Genomic DNA, 25,274 nt, shown 5'->3' on the forward strand with positions numbered 1-25,274 from the left:
AATTACCTGCAGTTGCCACTAGAGGGAGCACACTGCATACAGATTTCATTAGCTCCCATTGCATGCTATACTACGACATGCAGTGAGCTCCAGCAGGGGGCGACATGCAACCTGGAGGGTGCACTCCCCCTACACAGATCATATGAAATGGAGCAGTATGTACTTTTAAACCTTAAAGTATTTTTTTTTTAAATGTCCTATAATAAGTGATGTCTGCTCAAAGTCACCCCAGCCATCACCTTCAAGATGACAATTTGTCCATAGAATCTAATGTTAAACATAATATATTTAATATGACAAATGGAAAACCAAAACAATGTACATTTGGTAAAAGTGCAGTAACAAAATAACTTACATGACTGTCAGAGAATGATTAGCTAACATTTTGGAACAATGCATGAAGAAAAAAAGAGGAAAAAAATACTTGAAATAATAATTGTCTATGGTAGGAGAAATCCTGTCTAAGCATAGGGGGCTGCTTCCACATTATTCACTGCAGTAATAAAGTCTCGACTCATACCGTTTCCAGCCCACACGTGGTCCGTGGCTCCCACCTGCCCATGCTGATATTAGATGGGAGCACTCAAGCTGATAGAAGAAGCTGTGAGACCCCCGACACGGGTCCTATAGTCAGATCACCCTGACGTCCGCTGAGGAAGTTGTCGCAGGTAGTGCTTCCGCTTCTACAAACTCTGCCCCGTCACACAAACTTCTTCCGTGTTGCTGTGAACCGTTCCATGTACTTGGGGGAGAAAACATTTTTTTTTTTAGAAAATCACAAGTTATCCCCATACAATTAGAGCCTGGATGCATGACAAACGGTTATTATTTGTCTCTGAAACTCTGGCATCCTATGCGGCCCCCTGCATCGCCCCAGATGATTGACAGATGTCTGCCCCATTGTATACATATAGGAGAGACCTGTCAATCAACTAGCCGGCACTAGACTTAATCAAATCTATTTCTATGATCCCCAGATGTATCTTCAAACAATATTTTATCTTAAATGCAGGAGCAATTGAGCAGCCAGACTTGGAGTTACGCTGCCCTCCGTTTTGAAAGTGAGAAAAAGCAGCCATACTTGTAACACCATGTCCTGACAAGCAAGATGCAGCAGGTCCCCCAAAATAAAGGTGGGGGGGGGGGGCGTAGCACAGGTGCAAAATACTGAAAATGACTCACTAGCCCACCAAACATCCATGGGGCGGCTGCTAACACAAACGCCTCCCAGCCATCCCTCAGCCCCTCTGGGCGCCGCCTCCACCTCCTTCATTAACGGCCCAGGCGTCTGTGCTGTAAGTTCCCATCATGTGATGGGAGTCGAAGGGCAGCGCAAACTGGGCATGCCCGAAAAAAAAAAAACAGCGCAGGCGTTGGGGACGTTAATGAAGTAAGTGGAGGCAGCGCCTGGCGCACGGAGGCCCTGAATGATGGCTGGGAGGCGTTTGTGTCAGGGGGGAAAGACCTGCCCCCGTGGCGATTTCGAGGGACAAATTTCAAAAGCGATTATTGCAGCAGTGCCAGGAACAAGAACTAAAAAAGAGCTACCATGTCAGAATGCATTACTGCAGCACAAGATGGCTCGAACGCCTGAGGTTCCCTTTAACATCTGTCATTGTTTATTGGGGACACTGCAAGCATATAGGGGCAGAAAGGGGAACATGATAATTATATTCAAGCCAGAATAGGAAGACATTATAATACTAAAAGGGACCAGCAATAATGAAGCAATCCAAAAAAAGTATCGTGGAAAAGAATGTGGGACATGATCATTATATTGGGGCCAAAACTACATTAAAAGTATACATGGACCGAAATGGGAGACATTAGAAGTATAAGGGGGCCAGAATTCTGATGTACGTATCTGTGCAACATGCTGATGGGAGCAGGGGGCCCATAGTTACACTCCTGGAGATAACAAACACAGCTCTGGCAACTGACAGCAGTAATTAGGAGAACTGCTCTGGAAACTGCTGATGTTGGGGGTCAAGGGCTGGTGCAGAGCTAATAGCAGATCAGAAGCTGAGAGGGAAGTGCGCAGATAACTGCTGTATGGAAATCTACATCAAGGTCACTGACCTTATCGTAACCATCCAAGTCTCGGAGATTTTTTATTTCAAATAGGTTCCCATCTACAGCCAATAGGGAGATCTGCGAGTCGCTGAGGATGCTCTGGGGCAACATGCTAAGCTCCAGACAGTTCTCTTCAAGTCGAAGAACCTTAAGACGTGGGCACCGAGAGACCTGCACAGAGATCTGTGAGATCTGAGATGAAAAAAAAACCTCAGTTTACTGCAGTGAATAAACATTGTATAATTGCAAATACAAAGCTCTCCTGACAAAGCATTTGTGAAACGCACGTTGGGCGAGCATGCACTTCTCTATATCTGTATTCATTATCTGTGACTTATGTGTGAAATATATTCATTAATAATACTGAATAGACACTTATTTGTACTATTTATAATTTTGTATATACAGTTGTGCGGAAAAGTTTACATACCCCGGCAGAATTTTTGCTTTCTTGGCCTTTTTTCTGAGAATATGAATGATAACACCAAAACTTTTTCTCCACTCATTATTAGTGGTTGGGTGAAGCCATTTATTGTCAAACTACTACCGTTTTCTCTTTTTAAATCATAATGACAACACAAAACATCCAAATGACCCTGATCAAAAGTTCACATACCCTGGTGATTTTGGCTTGATAACATGCACAGAAGTTGACACAAATGGGTTTGAATGGATACTAAAGGTAACATCCTCACCTGCGACCTGTTTGCTTGTAATCAGTGTGTGTGCATAAAAGCTGAGTGAGTTTCTGGGATCCAGACGGACTCTTGCATCTTTCATCCAGCCACTGACGTTTCTGGATTGTGAGTCATGGGGAAAGTAAAGAATTTTCAACGGATCTACGGGAGAAGGTAGTTGAACCGTATAAAACAGGAAAGGGATACAAAAAGATATCCAAGGAATTGATAATGCCAGTTGGCAGCGTTCAAACTGTGATTAACAAATGGAAAATTAGGCTCTGTAAAAACAAAACCACGGTCAGGTAGACCAACAAAAATGTCCACAACTGCCAGGAAAATTGTTCGGGATACAAAGAAAAATCCACAAATACCATCAGCTGAAATACAGGACTATCTGAAAACTAGATGTGTGGCTGTTTCAAGATGCACAATAAGGAGGCACTTGAAGAAAAATGGGCTGCATGGGTAAGTCAACACAAAAAAGTCATTACTGCACAATTGCCACCAAGTATGTTGCCTACAATATGCAAAACAGCACAGAGACAAGCCTCAAAACTTCTATAACAAGGTAATTTAGATTGAGGAGCCAGAACCATAAACATTTGTAAAGAGGTCAACAAGGCCTGATGAAAGGAACACCATTCCTACTGTAAAGCACGGACGTGGTTCGCTGATGTTTTGGGGATGTGTGAGCTACAAAGGCACATTGTCAGTAAATACTGGAGGTAAGTTTGCACCCATCAGCCAGGAAGCTGCGCATGAGACATGCTTGGATGTTCCAACATGACAACGATCCAAAACACAAGGCAAAGTCGACCTGTCACTGGCTACAGCAGAACAAAGTGAAGGTTCTGGAGTGGCCATCTCAGTCTCCTGACCTCAGTATCATTTTTGAGCCACTCTGGGGAGATCTCAAGCGTTCAGTTCATGCTAGACAGCCCAGGAATTTACAGGTGGGCAGCTTTACCATCTGAGAAAATAGCCTCATCCAAAATTACCACAAAAGACTTCAAGCTGTAATTGACGTTAGAGGGGGCAATACACGATTTTATGAAATGGGGTATCTGCACTTTAGATCAGAGTCATTTGGGTTGTCATTACGATTTAAATAGGGAAAACACAGTAGTTTAACAATAAATGGCTTCACCCAACCACTAACCATGAGTGGAGAAAAAGTTTTGGTGTTATCATTCATATTCTCTGAAAAAGGCCAAGAAAGCAAAAATTCTGCTGGGGTATGTAAACTTTTGAGCACAACTGTACATACCTCATGTGTATTTTTACTACTATTTTTGTATAAGATATATTTGATGAGCCATGATTTTTTTAACTACTGGGATCCTCATGTTCACTCACCCACCAGTTTTATTCTTCTGTCTGTACTGTTAGAACTTTCTAGTACTTACCATATTAAGGCCATGTTCACACGATCCTTTTTTTCATGCGGAATTGCCGCGATTTTCCCGCTGCGAGTCCGCAGCTGTTTTCCATGCAGGGTACATTACATTGTACCCTATGGAAAACAGGAACTGCTGTGCCCACAATGCGGCAAATAAAAAAAAAAACCGCGCTGAATAGCTGCGGGAAAAAAGAAGTACCATGTCACTTCTTTTTTCGGAGCCGCAGCGGTTCTGCACCCATTGACCTCCATTGTGAGGTCAAACCCGCAGTAAAACCCGCAGATGAAAAAAATATCTGCGGGTTTTACTGCGGTTTGTGGTGCCGAACCGCTGTAGCAGGAAGTGCGGGGAAGCGGGCGGAAGTGCGTGGGCGGAGTGTGGCTGCCCCCCCCCGTGCTCCGATCCCGCCCCCCCGTGCTCCGATGCACCCCCCCCCCCCGTGCCCTAATCTCCCCCCCTTATACTTACCCGGCGTCCCGGTGTCCGTCCGGCCGTCTTCTCCCTGGGCGCAGCCATCTTGCAAAATGGCGGGCGCATGCGCAGTGCGCCCGCCAAATCTGCCAGCCGGCAGATTCGTTCCGAAGTGCATTTTGATCACTGAGATATAACCTATCTCAGTGATCAAAATAAAAAAAAAATAGTAAATGACACCTGTGTCACCCCCATAGGTAGGGACAATAAAAAAAAAATTAAGAATTTTTTTTTTTTTCCACTACTAAGGTTAGAATAGGGTTAGGGGTAGGGTTAGGGTTAGGGTTAGGGGTAGGGTATTTTCAGCCATTTTAACTGCATAGAAAACTGCATAAAAAAAAAGGATAAAAAAAAAGGATCAAAAAACACATCAAAAAAGGACCTGCGTTTTCTGCCAAGAGCTGCAGTTTTTTTAAAAAACAGTCCTGAAAAAAAAAAAGGATGGAAATCAGGAACGTGTGAACATACCCTAATTGTTTTGTCCTGGCACAACATATTTTTCTCTTCGGTTCTTTCTACAAAGCTCAGAAGGAAGCAAATCCGTCGACCTTCAATAATCCTGTTTTACATTAAAGTGCAGCAGAGGCTACAGCTAATAATGGGAGGAATACCAGGGGCACTACTGCATGAAGAATGCTACACTACATGTACAGATATGCCCACCCACACGCTTCTGGGAATTTTATGGCTGTCAATTTCTCATAATGCAAATTTAAAAAGCAGTTAATTATATTTTTTTATTTTTAAATAATTTTGTGAAACATTGAAAGCTGTGAAAATTGCAAATCACTTTATTAGGGGATTTTCATTTCACTCTTGTAAAAAAAACAACGCACGAAAGTAGGTTCCAAACTCTTGCATTGCCCCAATCTATTTCCCGGTCTTCAGCTGCACTGATATCAGAACACACTCATTTGTAGTACAGATGATGGCAGTGAAAGGGTCAGCATCAATACCTTCCTCTGATTTGTGCAATCTCCCGCAGCAGCTTACCCCCAGAGTTAGTGACACAGGTGCTGAGCGGAGTATTTTCACTACCATCCTCTGTACTCCAAATGAGTAAGTCCTGATATCAAGACAAAGAAATAAATAGGGGAAAAGCAGGAGTGGAAGCAAAATAGGGAATTTGTCTTAATTCCTACAAAAAAAATACAAGTGACTTCCAAACCCATGCTTTTATATAGTCTATTTACCTTCATATCAGAATGTACTCATTTGGAGTAAAGATGATGGCAGTGAATAGATCAGCACCTGTGTCTCACTATCCAGATAAGCTGCTGCAAGAGATTTCACTGATAAGCACAACACACAGAGGAGGAAATGGGCAGACCGATCACTGCCATTATCTGTACGCCACATGACTACAGGCAAATACACTGAGGACAAGCAAAGCATTAGAAGAAACTTACATGATTTTTTTTTACCTTGTTTCAGGTTTTGCCCCCCGTCTCCATAAAGACAAGACAAGCACTTATGCACTGGTTCTCCTACTTGACACTAATCGGAGAATTCACCTTTTGGTTTATTGGTGTCGTCTTACCTGGTTCTGGTTTAGGTTTATCTCGATGGCCTGCACCCCTGAGACTTCATCTGGAATGGCCTGAATTTTATTTTTTGACAGATCCACTACATCCAGGTGCCGCAGGCCACAGAGCTGGGAGGGTATTGCACGTAGCTGGTTACCAGAAAGGTTTAGTGTCTTCAAGGCGGAAAGCTGCCCAAAGTCTGCGGGGAGGCGAGGAATATGGTTGGCGGTGAGGTGCAGGGTCTCCAGCTTTTTTAATTTGCACAACTCATCAGGAAGTCCGGCTAGGGAGAAAAGTAACATAAGATAAGGTAGAGTCTGCCCCCTAGTGCTCATATTTCTGTGAAAGTATTAAAGCGGATCTGCGGCTTACCCGCAGTTTTGGTGCGGATTCCACCTGCGGGTTTACACCTCTGGATTCCTATTGAGGAGCAGATGTAAACCGCTGCGGAATAAGCAGAAAGGATTGACATGCTGTGGAAAAAACACCACTGCTTTTCCGCGCGGTTTTTTCCGCAGCATTTGCACTGCGGATTTTGTTTTCCATACGTTTACATGGTACTGTCCAACACATGGAAAAGTGCTGCAGATCTGCAGGGTCCAATCCGCTACGGATCCGCAGCAAAATCCGCAACGTGTGTACATGGCCTAAAAGCAAGCAAGCAAGCCACTGGATGAGAACACATCTTAAGGGGGTGAATACTTTTGCAAAGCATTGTAAAATACTTTCCCAAATGTCCACAGTTCTCAGAGATAATATTCTTACTCAATCTGTTGTGGTTCAGGGACAAACTCTTCAAAACTCCAAATTTGCCTATTGATGGAGGCAGAACTTCTATCTTGTTGCTGGACAGATTGATGGTTCGTAGGTTAGCGGATAATCTCTGCAGCTCCTCCGGAAACTTTGGGTGCAAAAAAATACATAAAAAAATATATATATGTAAAAAAAAAAAACCAAAGACAACAAACTGTATATACCAGAGCATAGCAGCTCTCACCTCCGCCAACGCCTTATCCGTCAGCTGGAACACGCCAGTCTTCTGAGCTGTTTCCAGGTGGGCCTTCAACGCACTGTTACCCATGGTCGTGATCGGAAGCTCCTTCACTGTGGGCTGATGAAAGGTTCCTTGCTGTCCTGCCGCTTACTGAAATATATACAGTCATGACGTCTCACAAATTATACGCATAAATGCGTTCCACAAGGTCAACAGAAAATAAAACATCCAGCAAAATTAATGTTATTTATTTATTTATTTTACAGAAAAATTACTGGGAGAATTGCTTTTTTATTCCCCTTTCCCCCCATAAAGCAGTAAATTAATCGCCCAAAATGGTGCCAATAAAAAATACAACTAAAATAAGAAACAAGTCGTCATACACCAACAGAATAAAAAAAATGAACAAATAAGTGAATTCTTTGAACGTATTATGTATTTATTCTGTAGTGCTTGCTGTAGTGTACATTATGTGCACTATTAGTCCATATATTTTTTTTTTGTATGTACAGTAGTCTGGACTAAACTTAGCCATATACAGAAGCCGGGAACCCCGGGATCTGGAAACCTGGCTGTACACACCACCTGAGGTTTTGCCCTCCATGTGGACAGGGGGTGTCTGTGTCAAAAAACTGTACCAAGCTGACTATGTGTCCCCAGAGGGTGCGGAACGTAACATTGGTGATAGTGGGGAGACCACAATACGTGATCTCTCAGACATAATAGTAACATCAAGCTGGTGGCGAGTTTGTCACATAACATAGAATACAGACTGCTGTGCATAAATCACAAAGGATACACAGAAATTGCTTTACACACATTGCTGATTTATAAAAACACATAGGATACAGAGTGCTGTAAATAAATCACAAAGGATACACCGAGACTGCTGTAAATAAATCACAAAGCATAAAAGGATACACCGAGACTGCAGTATAGATATCATAGGATACACTGAGACTGCTGTTTATAAATCACAAAGGATACATAACACTGATGTACATATATCACATATGATAGACTGCTGTATATACACACACACACACACACACATCGGATACACAGACTGCTATATATAAATTACAAATGATACACCGAGACTGCTGTATATACACAATATAGGATACACAGGCTGCTGTACACACATTGCATAAGATACACTGAGACTGCTGTATATACATAACATGGAATATACAGACTGCTGTCTATAAATCACAAACAATACCCCGAGACTGCTGAATATACATCACATAGGATACACCGACCCTGATGTATAGACATCATAGGATACACTGAGACTGCTGTAGATGTATCACATGTATATACATCACATCTATACAGCAGTCTGTGTATTCTATCACATAGGATACTCAGACTGCTGTATATAAATCACAAAGGATACACAGACTGCTGTGCATACATCACATAGGATACAGAGTGCTGTCTATAAATCAAAAAGGATACACCGAGACTGCTATCCACACATTGCATAAGGTACACAGATTGCAGATTTTTTAAATGACATAGGATACAGAGAGACTGCTGTATATAAATCACAAACAATAGACCGAGAATGCAGTATACAGGGTGGTCCAAAAGTAGGTGGACAGAAAATAATAACATTTATTTTGATTTATTATTATTATTATTATATTAATATTTACTAGATGGTGGCCCGATTCTAACGCATCGGGTATTCTAGAATATGCATGTCCACGTAGTATATTGCCCAGTCACGTATTGCCCAGCCACATAGTATATAGCACAGCCCATGTAGTACGGTATATTGCCCAGCCACGTAGCATATTGCCCAGTCACGTAGTATATTGGCCAACCACGTAGTACGGTATATTGCCCAGTCACGTAGTCTATTGCCCAGTCACGTGGTCTATTGGCCAGCACAGAGCCACGTAGTATAGAGATTTAAAAAAAAATAAATAAACATATACTCACCTATAGCCCGTTGAAGTCCTGCTATACTTACCATCCGCCGCCTTTCCCGCTCCTCGCCACGATCCAGGGAACGCTCCATTGCAAGCGGCAGCTTTCGGTGCCAGGGCTGGTGTGAGCAGGAGCTGTGATGACGTCGCGGTCACATGACCGTCACGGCAGGTCCTTGTCGCACACCAGCCCTGGGACGGTACCTCACCGGAAGCTGCCGCTTGCAATGGAGCGGTCCCGGGAGCGTGGCGAGGAGCAAGAAAGGCGGCGGAGGGCGAGTATAGCAGGTTTTTTGTTTTTTATTATTATTTTGAACATGACATTTTTATTATTGATGCTGCATAGGCAGCATCAATAGTAAATACAGTAGTTGGGGACACACAGGGTTAATAGCAGCGGTAACGGAGTCCGTTACACCGCGGGCCATTACCGCTGCCATTAACCCTGTGTGAGCGGTGAGTGTGTCAAGGTAAAAATATATGTCTTTATACACTTTTGTACTTTTATATATTCTTATGCTGTGAAACAATAAGTTTTTCCCCTTCGCTTGCTAATGCATATGTAATTGTATTTAACATGGCTGCCAGTATTCACCTTTGCCCTACTTTTTGTTCTTGCCAAGAATCTACTTTCGTTTCTGAAGCTAAAGTATCGTTTCTGGAGAAATGGAAACTTAAAGTGACGTGGAGGAAGGAGGATTCATCAGATGACGTCAGACCAACCAGAAGGACTGAATACTAGATACATTGCTTAAACCCCGCCCTCTGCACACCTTCCCCCAATAGGTCATATAGTGTTGTGTATCAGGAAATAAAGTTCAGTTGTTGCTGTGACGTTACACACGAGCATGCAATGAGTTTGAACCAGCATTGTGTCTGACTCATTCTTATCCGGTACCAACATGCTTTTAATTTTATTTGGAATGACTGCTGGATGAAGGGTATTGTCGTGACAACCCCGACAAGTGGAGGGGATTACGGAGTGGGCGCCGGGCAGTGAGTGCAGGGGAGTAGGGGAGGGACTAATCGGACTGTGGCCATCGCTGATTGGTCGCGGCAGCCATGACAGGCAGCTGCCGAGACCAATCAGCGAATGAATAACCGTGACAGAAGGACAGACAGACAGACGGAAGTACCCCTTAGACAATTATGTATATAGATTTTGAAGTTTTATTCTGTTAAACCAGAGAGTTATGTGACAAAATAGATAATAAATAACATTTCCCACATGTCTACTTTACATCAGCACAATTTTGAAAACAAATTTTTTTTTGTTAGGAAGTTATACGGGTTAAAAGTTGACCAGTGATTTCTCATTTTTACAACAAAATTTACAAAACCATTTTTTTTTAGGGACCACCTCACATTTGAAGTCAGTTTGAGGGGTCTGTATGGCTGAAAATCCCCCAAACTGACACCATTCTAAAAACTGCACCCCTCAAGGTGCTCAAAACCATATTCAAGAAGTTTATTAACCCTTCAGGTGTTTCACAGAAGCAACATAGAAGGAAAACAGCATTACTTACCGGTAATACTCTTATAGAGCCAAGACAGCACCCACTTGAGAGGGGATCCGCCCCTAGGAACAGGAAACCCTATGGAGAGATAAAAGGGGCGGCCCCCCTTGCTCCCACAGTTGCGTTACAGAGAATGAGAGGAACCGCCCACCAGTATTAGTAGGCAATCATTATTTATCTTTAGTTAACTTAAGTATGGCTAACTACAAGAACCATTCACCCTTATCAGTGCTCTTATGGAAAAATAACTATTTGGGAGGGAAGTGAAGGGGTGCTGTCATGGCTCTATAAAAGAGTATTACCAGTAAGTAATCCGGTGTTTTCTCTTCGCCACGACAGCACCCACTTGAGAGACTTACAGAGATAGTCATTTGGGAGTGATCACCGTGTTAAGAACTGATCTACCGAAAGAGAAGTCAGATGAGGAAGATAAGTCCAATCTACAGTGACCATAAAAGGTAGGAGAAGACCAAGTTGCGGCCTTACATATCAGTTCTATTGGAACCTCCGCTCTCTCAGCCCAGGATGAAGCCATCGCCCGGGTAGAGTGTGCTTTTACAGTTTCAGGCAGGTTCTCTCCTTTTGATGAATAGGCCAGGCAAATTGCGTACTGAATCCACCGGGATAACGTGTTCTTCGTGACACCAGAACCTTTCTTATGGCCCTGGAAGGAAACAAAGAGAGCCCTGCTCTTCCTCCAGGGACTACTTCTGTCTAGGTAAGCTATTCTAGCCCTTCTTACATCTAGTGTATGGTAGCTTTCTTCTTCCTGATTTGTGGGGTTACTATAGAAGGAAGGAAGAAAGATTTCTTGGGGTCTGTGGAATTTGGTCCCTACTTTAGGTAAGTAAGGGTCTGTTTTTAAGACAATTCTATCCTGGAATATTGACAGAAAGGGAGGGTCTACCGATAATGCCTGAATGTCACTTACTCTTCTAGCTGATACTAAAGCAACAAGAGGAGCTGTGTTAAGGGAAACGTATTTTATGTGGGCCGAGTGTAGTGGCTCGAATGGGTCCCCTGTTAGGGCCTCTAGAACTAGATTAAGATCCCACGGTGGTATATAGGGGATTTGGATTGGTTCTGCCCTTTGGCATGCTGAAATAAATCGTGCTACCCATCTGTCTCCGGCAATATTGTGACTATATAGGGCTCCTAGAGCAGAAACCTGTACCTTCAACGTACTGACTGATAAGCATAAGTCATGCCCTCTCTGGAGAAATTCTAAAATAGCGGAAATGGGAATTTCTTTTGACAGAGCTGCTGGGTAGAAGGTAAGAATTTTTTTCCATACTCTTACATATATAGTTATTGTAGATCTCTTTCTAATTAAGTAGAAGGGTAGCAATCAATTTTTCTGAAAAGCCTCTTAATTTTAATAGCTGCCTTTCAAATTCTAGGCTGTCAACCGTAGGCCCTTCACATGAGGGTGGTTAAAGGGACCCTGGGAGAGACGGTCCTGAGCCTCTGGAAGGATCCATGGATCCGAGACTAACATGGCTCAGAGGCAGGAAAACCATGGCCTCTTGGGCCAGAATGGTGCTATTAGAATTATGTTTGCTCTGTCCTCCCCTATCTTCCTGATTACGGTCGGAAGGAGTATTAATGGAGGAAATGCATATGCTTACCGGAATGTCCACGGAACTTGGAGAGCATCGAGGATATTGGGGTTGTCTGACAGGAACAATGAAGCGAACTTTTTGACTTGTCTGTTGTTTCTTGTTGCAAAAAGGTCTATTTCGGGAGTGCCCCATTTCTTGGTTATCATTGTGAAAATACGACGACTGAGTACCCACTCTTCTTGATGGAGAGAGTGACGGCTGAGGAAATCTGCCTTTGAATTGTCCACTCCTCTGACATGCAGCACTGATAAAGATAGAAGATACATCTCGGCAATAGATATGATGTTGTCTGTTATAGACATGAGAGCTCCTGATCTCATTCCTCCTTGATGATTTATGTATGCGACTGATGTCATGTTGTCTGATAGTATTCTTGTGTGAGTTCCGTGTAACTGCGGAAAGAATTTACATATGGCATAATAGACTGCTTTTAGTTCCCTTTCATTAGATGAATAGTTTGATTCACTAATAGACCATTGCCCTTGAACTATCTGGTCTTCGAGATGTGCTCTACAACCAGTAGGACTGGCATCAGTAAAAATTGTTTTTGTAGGTTTAACTACCCAAGGGACCCAAGGTGATCCGGCTCTATCCACCAGGACAGGGACTCGATTACATTTAATGGAAGGTATATACGGACACCTAAATGGCCTTGTAACTTCCCCTCTTCCTGTAATATTGTATACTGCAACCGTCTGGTATGGAGTTGAGCCCATGAGACCGCCGGAATGCATGATGTAAAGGAACCTAGAAGGGACATACCCTCTCTAAGGGAGATTACAGGGTTATTAATTACTGATTGTACTTTATTTTTTATTGCTAATTGTTTGGATTCTGGAAGGAAACACCTTTGACTTTCAGAGTCTAGGATAAGACCCAAGAATGTTTGACGGGTTGTTGGAGACAATCTGGATTTTTCCCAGTTAATCAGCCATCCCATTTCCTGTAGGGATGAAATCGTATTAACCCCTTCATGACCCAGCCTATTTTGACCTTAATGACCTGGCCGTTTTTTGCAATTCTGACCAGTGTCCCTTTATGAGGTAATAACTCAGGAACGCTTCAACGGATCCTAGCGGTTCTGAGATTGTTTTTTCGTGACATATTGGGCTTCATGTTAGTGGTAAATTTAGGTCAATAAATTCTGCGTTTATTTGTGATAAAAACGGAAATTTGGCGAAAATTTTGAAAATTTCGCAATTTTCACATTTTGAATTTTTATTCTGTTAAACCAGAGAGTTATGTGACACAAAATAGTTAATAAATAACATTTCCCACATGTATACTTTACACCAGCACAATTTTGGAAACAACATTTTTTTTTGCTAGGAAGTTATAAGAGTTAAAATTTGACCAGCGATTTCTCATTTTTACAACGAAATTTACAAAACCATTTTTTTTAGGGACCACCTCACATTTGAAGTCAGTTTGAGGGGTCTATATGGATGAAAATACCCAAAAGTGACACCATTCTAAAAAATGCACCCCTCAAGGTGCTCAAAACCACATTCAAGAAGTTTTTTAACCCTTCAGGTGCTTCACAGCAGCAGAAGCAACATGGAAGGAAAAAATGAACATTTAACTTTTTAGTCACAAAAATTATCTTTTAGCAACATTTTTTTTATTTTCCCAATGGTACAAGGAGAAACTGAACCACGAAAGTTGTTGTCCAATTTGTCCTGAGTACGCTGATACCTCATATGTGGGGGTAAACCAATGTTTGGGCGCACGGCAGGGCTTGGAAGGGAAGGAGCGCCATTTGACTTTTTGAATGAAAAATTGGCTCCACTCTTTAGCGGACACCATGTCACGTTTGGAGAGCCCCCGTGTGCCTAAAAATTGGAGCTCCCCCACACGTGACCCCATTTTGGAAACTAGACGCCCCAAGGAACTTATCTAGATGCATAGTGAGAACTTTGAACCCCCGGGGGCTTCACAAATTGATCCGTAAAAATGAAAAAGTACTTTTTTTTCACAAAAAAATTCTTTTAGCCTCAATTTTTTTCATTTTCACATGGGCAACAGGATAAAATGGATCCTAAAATTTGTTGGGCAATTTCTCATGAGTACACCGATACCTCACATGTGGAGGTAAACCACTGTTTGGGCACATGGTAAGGTTCGGAAGGGAAGGAGCGCCATTTGACTCTTTGAATGAAAAATTATCTCCATCGTTAGCGGACACCATGTCGTGTTTGGAGAGCCCCCGTGTGCCTAAACATTGGAGCTCCCCCACAAATGACCCCATTTTGGAAACTAGACCCCCCAAGGAACTTATCTAGATGCATATTGAGCACTTTAAACCCTCAGGTGCTTCACAAATTGATCTGTAAAAATGAAAAAGTACTTTTTTTTTTCACAAAAAAATTCTTTTCGCCTCAGTTTTTCATTTTCACATGGGCAATAGGATAAAATGAATCCTAAAATTTGTTGGGCAATTTCTCCCGAGTACGCCGATACCTCATATGTGGGGGTAAACCACTGTTTGGGCACACGGCAGGGCTCGGAAGGGAAGGCGCGCCATTTGACTTTTTGAATGGAAAATTAGCTCCAATTGTTAGCGGACACCATGTCGCGTTTAGAGAGCCCCTGTGTGCCTATGCATTGGAGCTCCCCCACAAGTGACCCCATTTTGGAAACTAGACCCCCCAAGGAACTTATCTAGATGCATATTGAGCACTTTAAACCCCCAGGTGCTTCACAGAAGTTTATAATGCAGAGCCATGAAAATAAAAAATAATTTTTCTTTCCTCAAAAATGATTTTTAGCCTGGAATTTCCTATTTTGCCAAGGGTAATAGGAGAAATTGGACCGCAAATGTTGTTGTCCAGTTTGTCCTGAGTACGCTGATACCCCATATGTGGGGGTAAACCACTGTTTGGGCGCACGGCAGGGCTCGGAAGGGAAGGCACGCCAATTGGCTTTTTAAATGGAAAATTAGCTCCAATCATTAGCGGACACCATGTCACGTTTGGAGAGCCCCTGTGTGCCTAAACATTGGAGATCCCCCACATATGACCCCATTTTGGAAACTAGACCCCCAAAGGAACTAATCTAGATGTGTGGTGAGGACTTTGAACTTCCAAGTGCTTCACAGAAGTTTATAACGCAGAGCCATGAAAATAAAATAAAAATTTTATTTTCTCTAAAATGATCTTTTAGCCTGCAATTTATTATTTTCCCAAGGGTAACAGGAGAAATTTGACCCCAAAAGTTGTTGTACAGTTTCTCCTGAGTACGCTGATACCCCATATGTGGGGGTAAACCACAGTTTGGGCACATGTCGGGGCTCGGAAGTCAAGTAGTGACATTTTGAAATGCAGACTTTGATGGAATGCTCTGCGGGCGTTACGTTGCGTTTGCAGAGCCCCTGATGTGGCTAAACAGTAGAAACCCCCCACAAGTGACCCCATTTTAGAAACTAGACCCCGAAAGGAACTTATCTAGATGTGAGGTGAGCACTTTGAACCCCCAAGTGCTTCACAGAAGTTTATAACACAGAGCAGTGAAAATAATAAATACGTTTTCTTTCCTCAAAAATAATTTTTTAGCCCAGAATTTTTTATTTTCCCAAGGGTTACAGGAGAAATTGGACCCCAAAAGTTGTTGTCCAGTTTCTCCTGAGTACGCTGATACCCCATATGTGGGGGTAAACCACTGTTTGGGCACACGTCGGGGCTCAGAAGGGAAGTAGTGACTTTTGAAATGCAGACTTTGATGGAATGGTCTGCGGGCGTCACGTTGCGTTTGCAGAGCCCCTGGTGTGCCTAAACAGTAGAAACCCCCCACAAGTGACCCCATTTTGGAAACTAGACCCCCCAAGGAACTTATCTAGATATGTGGTGAGCACTTTGAACCCCCAAGTGCTTCACAGACGTTTACAACGCAGAGCCGTGAAAATAAAAAATCATTTTTCTTTCCTCAAAAATGATGTTTTAGCAAGCAATTTTTTATTTTCTCAAGGGTAACAGGAGAAATTGGACCCCAGTAATTGTTGCCCAGTTTGTCCTGAGTACGCTGATACCCCATATGTGGGGGTAAACCACTGTTTGGGCACATGTCGGGGCTCGGAAGTCAAGTAGTGACGTTTTGAAATGCAGACTTTGATGGAATGGTCTGCGGGCGTCACGTTGCGTTTGCAGAGCCCCTGGTGTGCCTAAACAGTAGAAACCCCCCACAAGTGACCCCATTTTGGAAACTAGACCCCCCAAGGAACTTATCTAGATATGTGGTGAGCACTTTGAACCCCCAAGTGCTTCACAGACGTTTACAACGCAGAGCCGTGAAAATAAAAAATCATTTTACTTTCCTCAAAAATGATGTTTTAGCAAGCAATTTTTTATTTTCTCAAGGGTAACAGGAGAAATTGGACCCCAGTAATTGTTGCCCAGTTTGTCCTGAGTACACTGATACCCCATATGTGGGGGTAAACCACTGTTTGGGCACACGTCGGGGCTCGGAAGGGAAGGAGCACCATTTGACTTTTTGAATAAAAGATTGGCTGGAATCAATGGTGGCGCCATGTTGCGTTTGGAGACCCCCTGATGTGCCTAAACAGTGGAAACCCCTCAATTCTTACGCCAACACACCCCTAACCCTTATCCCAACTGTAGCCGTAACCCTAACCACAACCCTAACCGCAACACACCCCTAACCACAACCCTAACCCCAACACACCCCTAACCCTAACCACAACCCTAACCGCAACACACCCCTAACCACAACCCTAACCCCAACACACCCCTAACCCTAACCACAACCCTAATTCCAACCCAACCCTAACCCTAAGGCTATGTACCCACGTTGCGGATTCGTGTGAGATTTTTCCGCACCATTTTTGAAAAATCCGCGGGTAAAAGGCACTGCGTTTTACCTGCGGATTTCACCTGCGGATTCCTATTGAGGAATAGGTGTAAAACGCTGCGGAATCCGCACAAAGAATTGACATGCTGCGGAAAATACAACGCAGCGTTTCCGTGCGGTATTTTCCGCACCATGGGCACAGCGGATTTGGTTTTCCATAGGTTTACATGGTACTGTAAACCTGATGGAACACTGCTGCGGATCCGCAGCGGCCAATCCGCTGCGGATCCGCAGCCAAATCCGCACCGTGTGCACATAGCCTAATTCTAAAGGTATGTGCACACGCTTTGGAAAACGCTGCGGATCCGCAGCAGTTTCCCATGAGTTTACATTTCAATGTAAACCTATGGGAAACAAAAATCGCTGTACACATGCTGCGGAAAAACTGCACGGAAACGCAGCGGTTTACATTCCGCAGCATGTCACTTCTTTCTGCGGATTCCACAGCGGTTTTACAACTGCTCCAATAGAAAATCGCAGTTGTAAAACCGCAGTGAAATGCGCAGAAAAACCGCGGTAAATCTGCCATAAATCCGCAGCGGTTTAGCACTGCGGATTTATCAAATCCGCTGCAGAAAAATCCGCAGAGGACCAGAATACGTGTGCACATACCGAAACCCTAACCCTAACCCTACCCCTACCCCTACCCCTAACCCTACCCCTAACCCTACCCCTACCCCTAACCCTACCCCTAACCCTACCCCTAACCCTAACCCTAACCCTACCCCTAACCCTACCCCTAACCCTAACCCTAGTTCTAACTCCAACCTTAGTGAAAAAAAAAAAAAATTCTTTATTTTATTATTGTCCCTATCTATGGGGGACAAATGGGGGGGGTCATTTACTGTTTTTTTATTTTGACCACTGTGATAGATTATATCACAGTGATCAAAATTCACATTGGAACGAATCTGCCGGCCGGCAGATTCGGCGGGCGCACTGCGCATGCGCCCGCCATTTTGGAACATGGCGGCGCTCGGGGAAGAAGACTGACGGACCCCGCCAGGATCGGTAAGTATAAGGGGGGGAGATCAGGGCACAGGGGGGGGAGATCAGGGCACGGGGGGGCGTCGGAGCACGGGGGGGGAGGGATCGGAGCATGGGGGAGAGTGATCGGTGTGCGGGCGGGTGGATCGGTGTGCAGGGGGGGGGGATCGGTGTGCAGGGGGGGTGGTTCGGAGCACGGGGGGGGATCGGAGTGCGGGGGGGTTTGATTGGAGCACGGGGGGGTGTGATTGGAGCACGGGGGAGCGGACAGGAGGACGGGGGAGCGGAGCACAGGACGGAGGGGAGCGGGCCACAGATCGGGGGGCTGGGGGGGCGATCGGAGGGGTGGGGTGGGGGCACATTAGTATTTCCAGCCATGGCCGATGATATTGCAGCATCGGCCATGGCTGGATTGTAATATTTCACCATTTTTTTAGGTGAAATATTACAAATCGCTCTGATTGGCAGTTTCACTTTCAACAGCCAATCAGAGTGATCGTAGCCACGAGGGGGTGAAGCCAACCCCCCTGGGCTAAACTACCACTCCCCCTGTCCCTGCAGATCGGGTGAAATGGGAGTTAACCCTTTCACCCGATCTGCAGGGACGCGATCTTTCTGTGACACAGCATATGCGTCACAGGTCGGATTGGCACCGACTTTCATGACGCATACGCTGTGTCACAGGTCGGGAAGGGGTTAAATAGACGTTGTTGACATTGTGAAGGGGAATTTCCCACCACTAGAAGCCAGGTCATCTAAGTATGGAACTATGAGGGTACCTTTTAATCTTAAGTATGACATTACTTCTGACATTTGGTAAAGACTCTAGGAGCTATTGACAGTCCAAACGGCATTGCTGTATATTGAAAATGACGTATTTGCCCCTTCATCATGATTGCCACACGCAGATACTGCTGATGTTCGATATAAATTGGTAGATGGTAATACGCATCTTTTAAGTCGAGGACTGCCATGAAGCACCCAGGGAAACAGAAGTTTTACAGTGGATTTGATAGACTCCATGTTGAAGGTTTGGTTTTCTAAAAAGATAATCAATTTTTTAAGATTTATTATAGTTCTATATGATCCATCTGGTTTTGGAATAAAAAATAAAAGGGAATAAAATCCCCTTTCCCTCTGATGAAGCGGGACTTCCACTAATACATTTTTGGATAGGAGATTTATTATTTCCTGCTCCAAAACTTGTTGTTGAGATTGAGACTTTAAAGAAGTCAACAGGAATGAGTCCGGAGGGACTCGGGCAAATTTTAACTTTAGGCCTGAAGTTATGAGACCAATTGCCCAAGAGCTGGAGGTTACTACACGCCATTGTGTGGAGAAAAAAGACAATCTACCACCTACTGGTAGATCTGTCCTAACGTGGTTTGTCTTCCATTTTAAATGGGCGTTTTCCGAAAAAGAACCTTTTTGTTTGGTACCTTTATTGGCCCAGCGGTCCTGGTTTCTAAAATCCGTTCTCTTATTAAAAACGGGCTTCAGGAATACTCTCCTATAAAATGGAAAATAATTATTAGGGAACCCCTTTTTCCTTTCACCCGCTTTGGTCAGGATTTCAACTAGTTTTGTACCAAACAGGTACTCACCCTGGCATGGAAGGCCACATAACTTTGATTATGTTTGGGCGTCTCCTTTCCAACCCTTTAGCCAAAGGGCCCGACGTGCCGCGTTGGTTAAGCCTGCTGATTTGGCTGCTAATCGGATAGAGTCCGCAGATGAATCCGCCAAAAATGCCGTAGCACCTCTGATTAGGGGTAAAGTAGAGATCAATTTATCTCTGGAGAGGCCGCCTTTTAGACATTCCTCTAGGTCATTAAGCCAGACTAACATGGACCTTGCCGTACATGTAGCTGATATAGCCGGTTTAAATGCCTCTGTACATGATTCCTATGCCCTTTTTAACAGAGAGTCGGCTTTGCGATCCAGTGGGTCTTGTAAGGAACCAGAATCCCCTACTGGAAGTAAGGATTTTCTGGACGTTGATGCTACTGCCGCATCTACCTTCGGGGTTTTAGCCCAAGTAGATATGTCCTCATCCTTAAAGGGATAACGCTTCTTTGATGATGAGGGCAACCCTTTTGCCCTTGGCTCTCCCATTCTTTATTAACTAAATTTTTGCTGTTATTACTGGAAAGGTAGGTCTTTTCCTTTCTGACAATCCTGCGAACATTATATCCTGTGGTGTTTTGGGGTCTGTGGTGTCCTTAATACCCATGGTGTCACATACAGATTTAACAAGATTATCAATGCTGTCTGTTGGAAAGCACGTGTCTTGTTCACCTACCGAGGAAATATATTCCTGGGAAATATCCGTATCTTCATTATCAGTAGAACAGTCTGATTTTGGTGAATTATACTTCCTGCTTTTACTTTCAGGAATACTTTCTGAACTACGTAAGGCTCGCAATTCGTCCCTGATCATTTGTCTGATGTCATTTGATCTTACTGAGGATTCCTCACGTAAGGTGTTTTCAATACAAATATAACACATTCTCTTTGTATGATTATCCGGGAGGGGCTGGGTACATAAGGCACACTGTTTGTGCTTTGATTTTTCGGATCTTTATGCCTAGGGTGCATAGAAAAAAAGAGGGAGCAACAATCAGCTTAATAGGGTGGAATAGACACTCACCCCAGTGAAGCTGTCGATCAAGGTACCGGCTGGAGTGGAGGAGATGGAGGCACAGGCTGAGAGGAGGATCGGTCAGATCTTTTCTCTTTAGCGCTTTTTGTGGAGGATCTGCTCTGCTTGGATCGTCCGCTGCTTGTGCTGCTGGAGGTACGTTGGCTATGTCTTCTAACGAAGGCACCGCTGAGTCCTGAGGAGATGCCATGCCTGGACCCCAGGGGATGAGAGCCGGCATCCTTTAACACTGGGGGGCCGCCATCTTCTTCCTGTTGTAACCGGAAGGCTTCATCACTTCTGGGTCGCGGCCATCTTGCGTGTACTGGCGTCTGGCGTCATCTCTCCCCTTCACTCACCCCGGAAGCTTTTGCGTCACTTCCGGGGGAGTAAATACTGGGCTCCACACTCGCGCATACCGCCGAGAGTGGCGTCGCTCTTACCCAGGTGCATTTTTTTGCCTGCCGTAGGCCCGCTGATGCGTCCTCTTCCTCCGTGAGCCAGGCGACTCCCCGATCCTGGCCTCACGGTGCCTGCCAGCAGAGGGGAGAGCTGAAGACAGGACCCCCGATGCTGCTTCCAGCACTGGAACCCGTGCCGTCCTCTAAGATAAACCGCACAAGCGGCGTCCAGGCCAGGTATCCTCTTCTCCACGGGTTCCCTTAGGAACAGGAAACCAACTGTGGGAGCAAGGGGGACCGCCCCTTTTATGTCTCCATAGGGTTTCCTGTTCCTAGGGGCAGATCCCCTCTCTCAAGTGGGTGCTGTCGTGGCGAAAAGAAAAAATGAACATTTTTTTAGACACAAAAATTATCTTTTAGCAACAATTTTTTTTATTTTCCCCAAGGGTAAAAGGAGAAAGCGGACCACAAAAGTTGTTGTCCAGTTTGTCCTGTGTACGCTGATACCCCATATGTGGGGGTAAACCACTGTTTGGGCACACGTCGGGGCTCGGAAGGGAAGTAGTGACGTTTTGGAATGCAGACTTTGATGGAATGGTCTGCGGGTGTCACGTTGCGTTTGCAAAGCCCCTGATGTGCCTAAACAGTAGAAACCCCCCACAAGTGACCCCATTTTGGAAACTAGACCCCCCCTAGGAACTTATCTAGAGTGTTGTGAGAACGTTGAACTGCAAAAACCATGTTTAATAAATCTCCCCCTTCATAACCTTATTACACATACTGCCCACCTACTTTTGGACCACCCTGTATACATTATATAGAATTCAAAGACTTTTGTATATAAATCAGAAAGGATACACAGACTGCGGTTTATAAACCACAAAGGTTACACAGACTGCTGTATGTAAATCACAAATAATTCAAGGCTGCTACATATAAAGTGAGTACACCCCTCTCATTTTTGTAAATATATTATATCATTTCGCTGAAGATGTGACACTTTGATACAACGTAAAAGTAGTCAGTGTGCAACTTCTGTAACAGTGTAAATTTGTTGTGCCCTCTAAATAACTCACACAGCCATTAAAGGGAATCTGTCAGCAGATTTTGCCGCTATAAGATGCGGCCACCGCCTTTCAGGGCTTATCCACCATTCTTTAATGCTGTAGATAATCCCCTGGTCCGACCTGCAAGTGAAGAAAAATAAGTTATATTATACTCACCCGGGAGGGCAGTCCTGTGCAGTATGGTCCGATGTGTATCGCAGGTACGGGTGCGGCGCCTCCCATCTTCTTGCGATGCCGCCCTCCTGCTTCTTCATGGCTCCCCAGCATCGTGCTCATGCGCAGGTGTACTTATCTGAGCTGTTGAGTGCAGAACAAAGTCCTGCAGTGCGCAGGAGCTGGGCCTCTCTGACCTTTCCCAGCGCCTGCGCATTGCAGGTCTCTCCTCTACCCTCAACAGGGAGGGCAGAGGAGAGTACAGTTCATTGAGGGAACCATGAATGCCAACATGCACTGTGATAAACTGAAGCAGAGCCATGATCCGTTCGCCAGGAAAACAGGGCCGCAGGGCAGTATTCCAACATGTTAATGACACTAAGCACACCTCCAAGACCACCACTGCTTTGCTAACGAAACTGAGGGTAAAAGTGCTGGACTGGCCAGCTGTCTCCATGCCTAAACCCTATTGAGCATCTGTGGGGCATCCTCAAATGAAAGGTTGGGGAGCGCAAAGTCTCCACCAGCTCAGTGATGTCGTCATGGAGAAGTGGAATAAGATTCTAGTGGCCACTTGTGAAGCTCTGGTGACCTCCATGGCAAATAGATATAAAGCAGTGCTGGAAAATAATGGTGGCCACACAAAATATTCACACTTTGAGTACAATTTGGCCATATTCACTTAGGGTGCACTTATTTTTGTTGCCAGCAATTTAGACATTAATGGCTGTGTGTTGAGTAATTTAGAGAGAAATTTGCACTGTTATACAAGCTACACACTGACTATTTTACATTGTATCAAAGTGTCAGATCTCCAGTGTTGTCCCATGGAAAGATATAAAATATTTACAAAAACGTGAGGGGTGTACTCAATTTTGCGAGATACCGTACATCACATATGAAACAGACTGCGGTGCATAAGTCACAAAGGATACACAAACTGTATATACATTACACAGACCTTTGTACATACATCACATAGGAGACACTGAGACTGCTGTATATACATCGCATGGGAAACACTGAGTTTAACCTGAACATGCATTGTGGTCTGTAAATACACTTGTGCCAACTCGGTCTGTGTGTCATTGGCACTACTGCTGGATCTGCCCTCGCTCATGTGCAGCTTGGACAGCAGATTACACTCAGCCTGCCTAAGAAGCTTTTGCACATGAGAGTCTTCATTTCACATTGGACATCTGCACCTTAGTTTAGGACATAACGTTACAGGCAGAAGAGAATATTGTTCCCAACATTAGATGGATTTATATCTACTCTACTTTCAACCTTTAAGGCCGTGATCACACACAGCGAGATACGGCCGAGTCTCGCAGGTTAAAACCAAGCTCTGGCGCCGGCACTCCGGAGCGGAGCGTGTGGCCGCACACCAATACATGGAGCTGCACGCTCCGCTCTGAAGTCCCGATGCCAGAGCTTGGTTTTAACCTGCGAGACTTGGTTATATCTCGCTGTAGTGTGACGCCGGCCTAAAACTATGAAAACGTGATATAAGAAATTATAAATTGGTTCTCCAGCATTATATTAATGTACATAACTCCGGGGGAGCGAGGGGGGGAGCATTCACACAAGAACGCAGCACACATCACAGCTTCAAGTCTCCTATGGAGACTATTGAAAAGCATGTTTAAAAAAAAAAAAAGTTTTTAAAAATCTACTTTATAATTGTCTAAGGGTCACTTCCGTCTTTCTGTCTGTCACGGAAATCCCAAGTCGCTGATTGGTCGCGGAAAAACAGCCACGACCAATCAGCGACGGGCACAGTCCGGCAGAAAAATTGCTGCTCCTTCCTCCCCGCAGTCAGTGCCCGCTCCATACTCCCCTCCAGTCAGCACTCACACAGGGTTAATGGCTGCGTTTCACCGCGTTATGCCGCGGTGTAGCGCACTCCGATAAAGCTGCTATTAACCCTGTGTGACCAACTTTTTAGTATTGATGGTGCCTATGCAGCATCAATAGTAAAAAGATCTAATGTTAAAAATAATTTTAAAAAATCATTATATACTCACTTTCCGGATCCAGCCCAGGCCTTTCCCGCTTCTCGCGACGCTCCGGTGACCGGTAAATGAATTGCGGTCTCGCGAGACCACTACGTCGTCATCATCTCGCGAGACCGCAATGTACCGCGCGACCAATCAGTGACATTGCCACGGGATTTAAATCCCGCTTCGCTGATTGCTCTCGCCCAGCCGGCGCTACGAATCAGCGACATTGGCGCGGGATTTGAATCCCGCTTCACTGATTGGTAGCGCCGAGCTCACATCAAAGTCGCGACATGTCCGCTGTTTTGTACAGCTGACATGTGCGCGCAATAGTGGCGGGTGAAATCGCAATTCACCCGCTGTTATTAGCCTGTTAAATGCCGCTGTCAAACACTGACAGCGGCATTTAACCGATGCTTCCGGCCGCGCGGCCGGAAATGAGTGCATTGCCGACCCCCGTCACATGATCGGGGGTCGGCGATGCATCAGGATGGTAACCATAGAGGTCCTTGAGACCTCTATGGTTACTGATCCCCGGTAGCTGTGAGCGCCCCCCTGTGGTCAGCGCTCATAGCAAGCCTGCATTTCAGCTACATAGCAGCGATCTGATGATCGCTGCTTTGTAGCAGAGCCGATCAGGCTATGCCAGCTTCTAGCCTCCCATGGAGGCTATTGAAGCATGGCAACAGTTAAAAGAAAAAGTTTTTAAAAATATGAAAAAAATAAAAAAAATATAAAATTTTAAATCACCCCCCTTTCGCCCCATCCAAAATAAAACAATGGAAAAAAAAATTAAGCCTACACATATTTGGTATCGCCGCGTTCAGAATCGCCCGATCTATCAACAAAAAAAGCATTAACCTGATCGCTAAACGGCGTAGCGCGAAAAAAATTCGAAACACCAGAATTACTTTTTTTGGTCGCCGCGACATTGAATTA

General features: G+C 44.5%; 1 protein-coding gene across 5 annotated transcripts in view; it reads right to left on the bottom strand.

Moving 5' to 3' along the window:
• Window positions 1-268: 268 nt before the first annotated feature.
• LRRC57 (leucine rich repeat containing 57) overlaps window positions 269-25,274 on the bottom strand; it is a 44,229-nt gene continuing 19,223 nt past the window's right edge. Inside the window, exons 1-8 of one of the 5 annotated variants that reach the window (XM_069732576.1) lie at window positions 11,088-12,615; window positions 10,904-11,002; window positions 10,611-10,707; window positions 7,148-7,294; window positions 6,916-7,051; window positions 6,165-6,433; window positions 2,080-2,265; window positions 269-742 (exon numbers count right to left, since the gene is read on the bottom strand). In XM_069732576.1, coding sequence (XP_069588677.1) covers window positions 701-742; window positions 2,080-2,265; window positions 6,165-6,433; window positions 6,916-7,051; window positions 7,148-7,231 — 717 coding nt within the window. In that variant the 5' untranslated portion in view covers window positions 7,232-7,294; window positions 10,611-10,707; window positions 10,904-11,002; window positions 11,088-12,615 and the 3' untranslated portion in view covers window positions 269-700. Of the gene's footprint in view, window positions 743-2,079; window positions 2,266-6,164; window positions 6,434-6,915; window positions 7,052-7,147; window positions 7,295-10,610; window positions 12,616-25,274 lie in introns of those variants that run through there. The other 4 variants (XM_069732567.1, XM_069732560.1, XM_069732552.1 and 1 more) reach the window with 4 other exon arrangements.

The sequence above is a fragment of the Ranitomeya imitator genome, chromosome 1, assembly GCF_032444005.1.
Source record: "Ranitomeya imitator isolate aRanImi1 chromosome 1, aRanImi1.pri, whole genome shotgun sequence".
Classification (NCBI taxonomy): Eukaryota; Metazoa; Chordata; class Amphibia; order Anura; family Dendrobatidae; genus Ranitomeya; species Ranitomeya imitator.